Raw genomic sequence first — 12,968 nt, 5'->3', positions numbered from 1 at the left:
GAAGTACTGCACAAAAACAGGCCATTTAGCCAACCAGTCCATGGTGAATTTATGCTCCACTCAATCCCCCCATTGTTCCTCATCTAAAATTATCATTGCAACATTCTAATCCCTTCTCCCTAATATGCTTGTTTAGCTTCCCCTTAAATGCATCTACACTACTCACTTTAACCATTCCCTGTCGTGGCAAATTCCACATCTGCATCACTCGGCCCACTGAATGAACTCATTGAGCCATTATGGGAGTCAGCAAAACAGAATTATAAATATTTGAATATATAAATCTTAAATAACACATGTTTTAAAAAATACACATACCCAGTTAATAAAGAGTGCTTGGGTAAACTTAACAACTTCCAGTGTTACTAGCAGGCTGATTGGAATAAGATTGTTGTAAAGAATGATGAAGGTCAGAAGATTGTACCCAAAATTAGCTGAGACAGTACCTATGAAATGAAACAAAGTTACAATTAATTGCTCGACACAGATATCAGAACAAAATCTAAATGCATCGTATGACATGTATACTATTCTGGCCTAATTAGCTATTTTTTAGGCTTCACTGGACAAATTCTGGTATCCACACGTGACAGTTGCATGTAGAAATGCAGTGATTGCTGTCAGAACTGCCTAGCGCCTCCATAGGGTGACTTCAAAGTGGAGAGATAAGGGTATGCTAAAAGCCGGGACCCCAGGGTGCAGAACATCAAAGGGCAAGAATGATATATCTATAGCACAATAACTGGATAAAGGGACACAGTACAAGCAGCTACCATGACAACCACATCCAGCTGCAGAAAGCAAATATCCCTGAAAACAAGTTATTGCTAAAAAGCCGCTCGTTAAATTCCAAAACTTGAACAGAGAATATTAAGCCTTCGCTGAAACTGAAGATGGTTTTCCCAAACGTGACAAATAATCTGGGTATGGTAACCATCTGCTGGATTTAGCTCAAAAAGTTAGATAATATTGGATGTTGTTTGGGAACAAGGGACATCTCAGAGTTCAGGAAAAGTAGATAGTTGGGAACAAAGGGGTAACTACATGAGATACTACGTGTATATAGCAATCAATTCAGTTAAGTGTACTGTTGTAGTGTATAATACTACTTCTTGCCATGTGTTTCCTTGCAAGTTAATAAATATTCTTTATGAATTGGTCACAAAACAGCTGGACTGTTCCTTATTTGCCTATCTCAGTATACCATATTGAAAATATATACCACTAAGAACTTGGCGTTGCAGGTTACTCTTCTGGGTTTTGGGATATCCTTGCATTTAACATCAGCGGGATTATTAATGGTCGCTGAAAACATTATATCTAGATCATATATGTCAAACTCAAGGCCCGGTATCTTTGGCCCGCGAGATAATATCTAATTACTTTTTTTTTTAAATTTAGATTAGCCAATTATTTTTTCCAATTAATCCATAGAATCCATAGAACAGTACAGCACAGAACAGGCCCTTCGGCCCTCAATGTTGTGCCGAGCAACGATCACCCTACTTAAACCCACATAACCCGTATACCCGTAACCCAACAATCCCCCCATTAACCTTACACTACGGGCAATTTAGCATGGCCAATCCACCTAACCCGCACATCTTTGGACTGTGGGAGGAAACCGGAGCACCCGGAGGAAACCCACGCACACACGGGGAGGACGTGCAGACTCCACACAGACAGTCACCCAGCCGGGAATCGAACCTGGGACCCTGGAGCTGTGAAGCATTGATGCTAACCACCATGCTACCGTGAGGCCCCAAATTAAGGGGCAATTTAGCGTGGCCAATCCACCTACTCTGCACATTTTTGGGTTGTGGGGGCGAAACCCACGCAGACACGGGGAGAACGTGCAAACTCCACACGGACAGTGACCCAGAGCCGGGATCGAACCTGGGACCTCAGCACCGTGAGGCGGTTGTGCTAACCACTAGGCCACCGTGCTGCCCTAATAATATCTAATTACTATTAAAGCTGGCCCCAGCAATTGAAGCGCCTATGGCGTATGATATGGCTGATGCCGAGTTAATTCAGGTATAGTGTGAATCACAAAGTGTTGGCCTGTGGAAAAATGTTTTCATTAGAAATTACTCTGGAAAAGCTCCAGATAATGCAATAAGAAATAAATGCAACTGATTTTTTTATTTATTTAATATTTAATGTTGTTTTTATAGGCAATAACCTAAGCTTTATTAGTTCCAGGTTCAATAAGTTCATCTCAATAAGTTTTGCAAAAAAACATTGAACCAGTCCGGCCCTTGACTTGTCCCGATTTTTTAATTTTGGCCCACGGTGTATTTGAGTTTGACACCCCTGATCTAGATGAATGTGAAGTAACTGAGCTATGAAACTCTGTTATTTAAGGATGACATCCGGGCAATAGTAAGGGATGACATCGGTGCTATGGAGGATAAGGTTGAATCCATTTGGGTGGAAATCAGGAATAGCAAGGCGAAAAAGATAGGGGTAGTCTATCGGCCAGCAATTAACGTTATGGTGGGGCAGGCAATAAACAAAGAAATAACTGATGCATGTAGAAATGGTACAGCATGTAGAAATGGTACAACAGTTATAGTGGGGGATTTTAATCTACATGTCGATTGGTTTAACCAGGTCGGTCGAGGCAACCTTGAGGAGGAGTTTATAGAATGTATCCGCGATAGTTTCCTAGAACAGTATGTAATGGAACCTACGAGGGAACAAGCGGTCCTAGATCTTGTCCTGTGTAATGAGACAGGATTGATTCATGATCTCATAGTTAGGGATCCTCTCGGAAGGAGCGTTCACAATATGGTGGAATTTAAAATACAGATGGAGGGTGAGAAAGTAAAATCAAATACTAGTGTTTTGTGTTTAAACAAAGGAGATTACAAGGGGATGAGAGAAGAACTAGCTAAGGTAGACTGGGAGCTAAGACTTTATGGTGGAACAGTTGAGGAACAGTGGAGAACCTTCCAAGCGATTTTTCACAGTGCTCAGCAAAGGTTTATACCAACAAAAAGGAAGGACGGAAGAAAGAGGGAAAATCGACCGTGGATATCTAAGGAAATAAGGGAGAGTATCAAATTGAAGGAAAAAGCATATAAAGTGGCAAAGATTGCTGGGAGATTAGAGGACTGGGAAATCTTTAGGGGGCAACAGAAAGCTACTAAAAAAGCTATAAAGAAGAGTAAGATAGAGTATGAGAGTAAACTTGCTCAGAATATAAAAACAGACAGTAAAAGTTTTTACAAATATATAAGACAAAAAAGAGTGGCTAAGGTAAATATTGGTCCTTTAGAGGATGAGAAGGGAGTTTTAATAATGGGAAATGAGGAAACGGCTGAGGAGTGAACAGGTTTTTTGGGTCGGTCTTCACAGTGGAAGACACAAATAACATGCCAGCGACTGATAGAAATGAGGCTATGACAGGCGAGGACCTTGAGAGGATTGTTATTACTAAGGAGGTAGTGATGGGCAAGCTAATGGGGCTAAAGGTAGACAAGTCTCCTGGCCCTGATGGAATGCATCCCAGAGTGCTAAAAGAGATGGCTAGGGAAATTGCAGCTGCACTAGTGATAATTTACCGAAATTCACTAGACTCTGGGGTGGTCCCGGTGGATTGGAAATTAGCCAATGTGACGCCACTGTTTAAAAAAGGAGGTAGGCAGAAAGCAGGAAATTATAGGCCAGTGAGCTTAACTTCGGTAGTAGGGAAGATGCTGGAATCTATCATCAAGGAAGAAATTGCGAGGCATCTGGACAGAAATTGTCCCATTGGGCAGACGCAGCATGGGTTCGTAAAGGGCAGGTCATGCCTAACTAATTTAGTGGACTTTTTTGAGGACATTACCAGTGCAGTAGATAACGGGGAGCCGATGGATGTGGTATATCTGGATTTTCAGAAAGCCTTTGACAAGGTGCCACACAAAAGGTTGCTGCATAAGATAAAGATGCATGGCATTAAGGGTAAAGTAGTAGCATGGATAGAGGATTGGTTAATTAATAGAAAGCAAAGTGTTGGGATAAATGGGTGTTTCTCTGGTTGGCAATCAGTAGCTAGTGGTGTCCCTCAGGGATCCGTGTTGGGCCCACAATTGTTCACAATTTACATAGATGATTTGGAGTTGGGGACCAAGGGCAATGTGTCCAAGTTTGCAGATGACACTAAGATGAGTGGTAAAGCGAAAAGTGCAGAGGATACTGGAAGTCTGCAGAGGGATTTGGATAGGTTAAGTGAATGGGCTAGGGTCTGGCAGATGGAATACAATGTTGATAAATGTGAGCTTATCCATTTTGGTAGGAATAACAGCAAACGGGATTATTATTTAAACAATAAAATATTAAAGCATGCCGCTGTTCAGAGAGACTTGGGTGTGCTAGTGCATGAGTCACAGAAGGTTGGTTTACAAGTGCAACAGGTGATTAAGAAGGCAAATGGAATTTTGTCCTTCATTGCTAGAGGGATGGAGTTTAAGACTAGGGAGGTTATGTTGCAATTGTATAAGGTGTTAGTGCGGCCACACCTGGAGTATTGTGTTCAGTTTTGGTCTCCTTACTTGAGAAAGGACGTACTGGCACTGGAGGGTGTGCAGAGGAGATTCACTAGGTTAATCCCAGAGCTGAAGGGGTTGGATTATGAGGAGAGGTTGAGTAGACTGGGACTGTACTCGTTGGAATTTAGAAGGATGAGGGGGGGATCTTATAAAAACATTTAAAATTATGAAGGGAATAGATAGGATAGATGCGGGCAGGTTGTTTCCACTGGCGGGTGACAGCAGAACTAGGGGACATAGCCTCAAAATAAGGGGAAGGAGATTTAGGACTGAGTTTAGGAGGAACTTCTTCACCCAAAGGGTTGTGAATCTATGGAATTCCTTGCCCAGTGAATCAGTTGAGGCTCCTTCATTACATGTTTTTAAGGTAAAGATAGATAGTTTTTTGAAGAATAAAGGGATTAAGGGTTATGGTGTTCGGGCCGGAAAGTGGAGCTGAGTCCACAAAAGATCAGCCATGATCTAATTGAATGGCGGAGCAGGCTCAAGGGGCCATATGGCCTACTCCTGCTCCTAGTTCTTATGTTCTTATGAAACATCAAGTTCAGAAGTGCTGCCAAACATCCCATAATGGTCTTTAAAATAGTAATTTTGTATTTGTTCAATGTTAGAATTCTCTATTATGATTTTAAAAATCCATGTATTTAATTTTGTAAGTTTATGATATTTTAGCTTTTATCTTAATCCCATAGTTAATTTATTTTGTTACCTGCAAAATTAAAAATTAAGTGTGGGAACTCAGTGGTTTATACATACTGGTTTAATGTCTGAGAATAGTTCAAAGTCACTGAAGTCATTGGCTGTTTACCCTGATGAAATGAAAAATGAAAATCGCTTATTGTCACGAGTAGGCTTCAATGAAGTTACTGTGAAAAGCCCCTATTCGCCACATTCCGCCGCCTGTTCGGAGAGGCTGGTACGCGGTTTGAACTGTGCTGCTGACCTGCCTTGGTCTGCTTTAAAAGCCAGTGATTTAGCCCAGTGTACTAAACCAGCCCTACAGGTATCCCTACTGCTGGATGTCTGGAGATTCCCTCGACTTCGCAGTTGATTCAAATTGATTTTTATTTTAGCCAACCTTATTATGGGCCCCAGATAAAACAAATATTCAGCTTTGAAATGAAGATCTGGACTTGAAGACTGGGGACTACTAATCCCAGTAGGTCTCAGTCGTTGCTGTGGGTAGAATTGCCGCATATGCGTAAATCATTCCTTTTTTATGATCTTTGGCTTCTGCTGGTGTGAGAATGATTGCACATGTGTAGTTGGTCAGTATTCTGTGTTAACCTGGTAAATGGCCCTGCACACATGTGCAGTTTGTTCTTTCACATTTCCTAGCTTTAAAGGGAACCCTGCATCTGCGCGGTAAATGAAACAAAAACATAAGAAAACGGCAAGACGATCAAATGACCCAGAAGAAAACGCCATTGTGCAGAGAGGCACATAAGGAGCGGGACAGAGCTGCAGAGCGATTTCCCAGGAAAACAAAAGGAAATCTCAAGGAGTGGGGATGAAAGAAAGTTCCAGTAAATCACTTACGTTCAGGAACAAGAACAAAAATCTGGAAATGATCCCATTCAGTTAGGGGTGAGGAGCCGATGGGGAAGAGAGAAAGCTGCAGGAAGCAGATTTAAAGCAAAATGAGCTTGCTGGAAGTCAGAAGTTCCAAGGAGAAAGCCAAAGGTTGGTGAATCTTTACTACAGGCCTGAGAAGCAGTAGTTTTCTGCTGGTATGGCTGAGTATGTGAGATTGCATGTTAGGCAAAGTTTGAATGCACATGGTGATCCAGAGGAGAGGAATGTCATAAGGAGAGGTTGAAACACGGGAGGTGGATCCTTGGTGAAGACATCCGAGAGAAAGCAACACTTGGGAGAAGTTCCAAGTCATGTTCTTTGAGAGCAGAGATTGGAAACCCTTATGTGAAAGATGGTGTTCAAATGAGACCAGCTGGTTCGAAGTGTGACAAGCATCTGGAGGGGGTTGATGAGGAATCCGTAGAGGTTATTTTGGGTGGCATCCATGGTTTCAGAGTATGTGATGTCTGACCACAGATCTCCTGCTGGTTTACATGGACTGATTAATAAGTACAGGATGGATTTAGTAACTTTTGTTATCCATACAAATCAGTATATATCTGTAAAGGTATAGTTAGGGGTGAAGGAATATCGTAATATAGTTAACCTTTTCTTGTTTAATAAATGTTTTTTTTGTTTAACATTCATCAGCCGACTCCCGTCACTCTGTTCAGTAGTCGCTCTTTCATGTTTCTAAACAAATATAAAAGTTAGGATCATTCAAGCCCGGTTCCACCCTGGGATCCAACTAGTCCATTGGGTAACATCAGTAATAACACTTCTCAGATACTTTTTTCCCTTTGGGGGAATATTTCGGAAGTGGTGGCAGGATGCACTACCTCATGAACGTTCCTTCTGTGGTCAACAATTCAATATCATTATCATAGAATTTACAGAGTCTGCACCGGCTCTTGGAAAGAGCACCCTATCCAAGGTCAACACCTCCACCCTATCCCCATACCCCAGTAACCCCACCCAATACTAAGGGCAATTTTGGACACTAAGGGCAATTTATCATGGTCAATCCACCTAACCTGCACATCTTTGGACTGTGGGAGGAAACTGGAGCACCCGGAGGAAACCCACGCACACATGGGGAGGATGAGCAGACGCCGCACAGTGACCCAAGCTGGAATCGAACCTGGGACCCTGGAGCTGTGAAGCAATTGTGTTGTCCACAATGTTACCGTGCTGCCCAATATGTTCTATCATAGAACACTGGCTCTGAGATGGGGCCGCCACTTCTGCACTAAAAGTCCTCTCCTGTAAATTGTCATTGGAAAGGTGAAATGCACCGCAGAGATCACTAAATCTTTATGGGAAGCTTTCTTCAAGGCCAGTGACATGCACCATGACTTTGCCGATGACCATAAAATTGGTCTCATTGACAATTTCCGTACATGTTAACCATTTTCTGAAGTACTTTTCTCATTTCTTCAAATAATTAGAAGAAAATATTATACTCAGTTTCAGACCTTCAAGAGCCTAAGCCTTGACAGAAGAACCTGAAAATCCCTGCAATGCAGAAGGAGGCCATTCATCCCATCGATTCTGCAAGGACCCTCTGAAAGAGCACTCCACCAAGGCCCACTCCTCTGTCCCCATCCCGCAACCTAACCTACATATTTTTAGCTACAAAGGGGCAATTTATCATGGCCAATCCAGCTAACCCACACATCTTTGGAAACTGGAGCACCCGGAGGAAACCTACCCAGACACAGGACGAATATGCAAACTCCACACGGTCATCCAAGGTCGGAATCCAGGTCCCGGACGCTGTGAGGCAGTAGTGCTAACCACTGTGCTACCATGTCATCTCATCTTACTTATTTGGCAAAAGACGACCTCCTATACCAGGAAGCTGGGCAGATCAAGCTGTGTGGGAGATGCTCTATATCCACCTGCCAATATCCATACACCCACTTCACTAACAGATTTTGATGAAAGGTCACATGTGAATTTTATTTCTCTCTTCACAAAAACTGCTTGGTCCACTGAGTGTTTTCAAAATATTCTGGGTTTTAACCTGCTTCAACCTCTAGTTTCCTACCCTCTTCATTAAGCCACATCTACCTCCCCCCCACAACGTGATTATAATAGCATAATGAGGAAATATGTTGAGCCATGAGGTTACAGAATGTGGAGTACAATTCTGCTGACCCATAATACCTGATGGATGCCCAGTTCTGAGCTCCAAATTTGTTCTGAATTCATTCCAGATAGAACCATGGTAGTGTTATGCAACATAATGGGCAGTATCCTCAAGATGACGTGGACTTTTTCCACAAGGATTGCGCGGTCGTCACTCTCATCAATGCAATCATTGGCATGTGCATTTGCGACAGGTAGATTGTTGAGGATGAGGTTAAATAGGTTATTTCATTGTGTTAGTTCTTTCACCAGCTATCCTGCAAAATCAGCCTAGCCGCTATGTCCTTCAAGACATAGTTTATAGTAAGAAGTCTTACCATACCAGGTTACAGTCTAACAGGTTTGTTTTGAATCACTAGCTTTTGGAGCACAGCTCCTTCCTCAGGTGAATAAACAGGTGGGTTCCAGAAACACACATATAGACAAAGTCAATGATGCAAGACGATACTTTTGAATGCGAGTCTTTGCAGGTAATTAAGTGTTTACAGGTCCAGACAGAGCGACTGGAGAGAGGGATAATCACAGGTTAAAGATGTGCGAATTGTCTCAAGCCAGGACAGTTGGTAGGAACAATTACATTGCCTATTGTCTTAAAATTAACTTGAAATTATGCTTGTTGGATCTATCCAAACCCAGACATAAAGTTGTATTAACTGAGCTAACCTTAAAGGTTGGGTGCAAATTGAATACTTTTGGGGGGGTTTAACACCATTCCAGCATAGCATCATTAGTAACAGAAAATCTAGGCTCTGCCTTATAAAACCAGCTTTTCAGTTTGCTTTAATTTTCACATATTTAGATATATATTATTGTTTCTTTGTGCATTTGCTAAATATTGAAAAACAATCAGGAAATAAATGCAATTTTTATTTCTTTAATAATAGTTAAAATGTACTACCAGCTCAAGAATCACAAATTAAGAGTAAGAGTTACTTTGAATCATTGTTCAGAGTGGAATTCCACAGAAATCCTCGTGAGGAGGCATTTTGCATCAGTGCACTGTATTTGAACATTTGAAAATTACTAGATACAGTGCATAGAGAATAATATTGTTCTTTCAAAGCAATGTTTCTGCTGGGATGGGAAATTTTGATGGTAATAATTATTTAAATTTTTTTTTAAGAGTACGTAAATCATTTTTCCAATTAAGGGGCAATTTAGCACGGCCAATCCACCTAGCCTGCACATCTTTAGGTTGTGGGGGCGAAACCCACGCAAACATGGGGAGAATGTGCAAACTCCACACGGACAGTGACCCAGAGCCGGGATCAAACCTGGGACCTCGGCGCTGTGAGGCAACAGGGCTAACCCACTGTGCTGCCCTGGATGGTAATAATTCTTACCGATTGAACGCAGGTACCAGTCTGAATCAGTATGTTTTTTGTTCCAAATCTCAGCACCTGCAGCGCTCACCAAAGACATGGCCACAAGAATGCAGAAGAGGACCAGGATCTGTACATTTGTAACCCTTTCAACGTTGGATCGCTTCAATGGTGCCTTAGTAGAATTCTGCATTTTGAGAAAGCACACCAAACAAAAATAATTAATGTATGATCAAACTTTTGAAAATCGATAATGCTTCACATTTTAGAATTCATGCTCCATGATTGTTGGAATTTTAAAAATCATTTAAATCCTTTGGCAAATTGAAAGTTCTTTAATATACACCTATGCAATATCAAACAAGCCAAATGGACCAAAAGTATAAACTTCAGACACTAAAACATTAACCCTTCCCTCACCATTCTGAAAATTTATGAATTTGCACTCTTCAATTTTGCTGCATATAATTTTGATATGAGCAATGGATTATGGCTGCATGATACTCTATGAACCGAGCAAAATGGAATCCAGTCTCAGAAAGTCTGACATTTAGGCAATCTTCAAAATGAAAGTTTAAAAAAAAATTTCAGGCATATTATGAATCCCAAATCAGTGCCAAAGATGTGAAGCATGAACCTATAAAATTCTGTACCTACGTAAAAAGTGAAAAAATGATTTCCATTTACTCTAATATCCACGTCGCAAAACAATCTTATTCTCACAGATGATTGTGGAATTGTTGGGTCAAACCCACGTGTTGAAGTTCGTCTTATTCCACACACATTTCATTCACTGATCAAGCTTCCAACCTACACAATAAGATGTTTAATATGATTCTATTCCTAATTTCACAACTACCAAAGCAGTTGTGTTATAAGACCATAAGACAGAGGAGCAGAATTAGGCCACTTGGCCCATCGAGTCTGCTCCGCCATTCAATCATGGCTGATATTTTTCATCCCCATTCTCATGCCTTCTCCCCATAACCCCTAATCCCCTTATTCATCAAGAACCTATCTAACTCTGTCTTAAAGCCACTCAATGATTTGGCCTCCACAGTCTTCTGCAGTAAAGAGTTTCACAGATTCACCACCCTCTGGCTGAAGAAACTCCTCCTCATCTCAGTTTTAAAGGAACGTCCCTTTAGTCTGAGATGGTGTCCTCTGGATCTACTTTTTCCTACAAGTGGAAACATCCTCTCCACATCCATTTTATCCAGGCCTCATAGTATCCGGTAAGTTTCAATAAGATGCCCTCTCATCCTTCTAAACTCCAATGAGTACAGACCTATAGTCCTCAACCGTTCCTCATACGACAAGTTCTTCATTCCAGAGATGATTCTTGTGAACCACCTCTGGACCCTTTCCAAGGCCAGCAAAACCTTCCTTAGATATGGGGCCCAAAACTGCTCACAATAATCTAAATGGGGTCTGACCAGAGCCTTATACAGCCTCAGAAGTACATCCTGGTCTTGTATGCTAGCCCTCTTGCCATGAATGCAAACTTTGCATTTGCCTTCTTAACTGAACCAGCACATTAACCTTAATAGAATCGTGAACAAGGACTCCCGTGTCCCTTTGAGCTTCTGATTTCCTAAGCATTTCCCCAAATATTTTATTGTATTGAGGACATGAGGTTACACCCTTTCACTGTATCTAATACAACTTTGGTAGAACCAATGGATGATACTACTACTATTTAATTTAGAAGTTTCCCAGAATTAACTGATAGGGGCATTAAGGCTGTTTATCATTTCAATCGGTTTTTTTATAAATGTTTTTTATTGGGTTCCTGAACAAAGTATATTTACCGTTATGTGCACAGAAGATATATATAGAGCACACACAAACGTACCAAAAAAAAGAAATAATAAAGAAATAAAAAATCAAATTAAATAACTGGTCAGGTATTATGCACCAGCTCAACAGCAGCAACTCTGTAGAATTGGCAATATTATTTATAACACATAAGCATCTGTTTGTGGGATTGGGGGGGGGGGGGGGGGGGAGAGAGAGAGAGAGAGAGAGAAACTGGGGAGGTAGATATACATTTGGGGGCCGATCTTAAACTACAAGGAGTAAAGGCCATGTTAAATAATTTTCTGTCTTCAATTATACTGGCCGTACATATTTATCCATTACCTACAAGATATTTTAAATTATGTTTAAGCAAATTCTGATTCTTGCAGGCAAAGATTTGGAAAAATGTTCTATTCAGTTTGTACCAATTTTAATTTTTTATAATTAAACAATTAAGTCTGTGACAGTACGAACATTAAACATTCACATTTGTTGCTTCAGCATATCTGTGACAGTAATATCACATACAAAGCTTTGTCGAGCTCAATCACACTCATGTATTGAGTATTACCAGTCTATAAGAGGAACAATTTTGTGTACCAACTTGGAATCCTAATTTTACAACTTCTTCAGTCGATACAGTTTACAATTTACAATTACAATATGCAAGTACAATCTGATACAATTGTTTTAAAGGGAGGCGGTGGCATAGTGGTAATATCATTGGTCTAGTAATCCAGAGGCTCAAGCTAATGCTCTGTGGACAAGAACTTAAATTCAATTAATACAAGTAAATGGAATTTAAAGCTAGTCTCAGTACAAGTAATCATGAAACCATTGCTGATCATCATAAAAATCCATCATATTCACTATGGCCTTCAGGGAAGGAAACCCTTCCCGCAGGGGCCCACAAGGATCTGTGCTTGGACCCCAACTGTTCATGTTATACATTAATGATTTGGACGAGGGAACTAAAAGTATTATCTCCAAATGTGCAGATGATACAAGGTTGGGTGGGAGGGTGAGCTGTGATGAGGATGCAGAGATGCTTCAGCGGGGTTTGGACAGGCTGAGTGGCTGGACACGTGCATGGCAGATGCAGTATAATGTGGATAAATGTGAGGTTATCCGCTTCGGTAGCAAAAATAGGAAGGCATATTACTATTTGAATGAATGTAAATTGAGAGATATGGATACTCAAAGAGATACTCATGCATCAGTCATATCTAGCACAAAGGAAGATGGTTGCAGTGGCTGGAGGTCAATCATTTCAGTCCTGGGGCATCACCTCAGGAGTTCCTTAGGTATTGTCCCGAGCCCAGCTATCTTCAGGTGCTTCATCAATGATCATCCCTCCATCAGAAGTGGGTGTTCACTGATGATTGCACAATATTCAGCACCATTCGTGATTCTTCAGAGATTAGAGTAGTCCATGTCCACATGCAGCAAGACCTGAACAATATTCAGGCTTGGGTGATAAGTGGCAAGTACCGGCAGGCAAAACTATCGCCAAACGAGAGAATTCAACCATCTCCCCTGAAGGGTCATCATTGATCAGAAACTGGACTGGACCGGCATACAA

The 12,968-nt window shown here is 41.2% G+C and overlaps 1 protein-coding gene across 7 annotated transcripts in view; it reads right to left on the bottom strand.

Annotated features, from left to right (window-relative positions):
• Window positions 1–12,968, bottom strand: part of atp8a2 (ATPase phospholipid transporting 8A2) — a 792,435-nt gene that overhangs the window by 465,824 nt on the left and 313,643 nt on the right. For all 7 annotated transcript variants that reach the window (XM_038818743.1, XM_038818747.1, XM_038818746.1 and 4 more), the window contains 2 exons: window positions 9,608–9,773; window positions 319–446 (listed from right to left, as the gene is read on the bottom strand). In XM_038818743.1, the coding sequence (XP_038674671.1) occupies window positions 319–446; window positions 9,608–9,773 (294 nt within the window). The remainder of the gene's footprint in view (window positions 1–318; window positions 447–9,607; window positions 9,774–12,968) is intronic.

This window comes from Scyliorhinus canicula, chromosome 14, assembly GCF_902713615.1.
Source record: "Scyliorhinus canicula chromosome 14, sScyCan1.1, whole genome shotgun sequence".
In the NCBI taxonomy this organism is placed as follows: Eukaryota; Metazoa; Chordata; class Chondrichthyes; order Carcharhiniformes; family Scyliorhinidae; genus Scyliorhinus; species Scyliorhinus canicula.
Note: the sequence above shows the minus strand (reverse complement) of the source record. Positions and strands in the feature narration are given on the sequence as shown.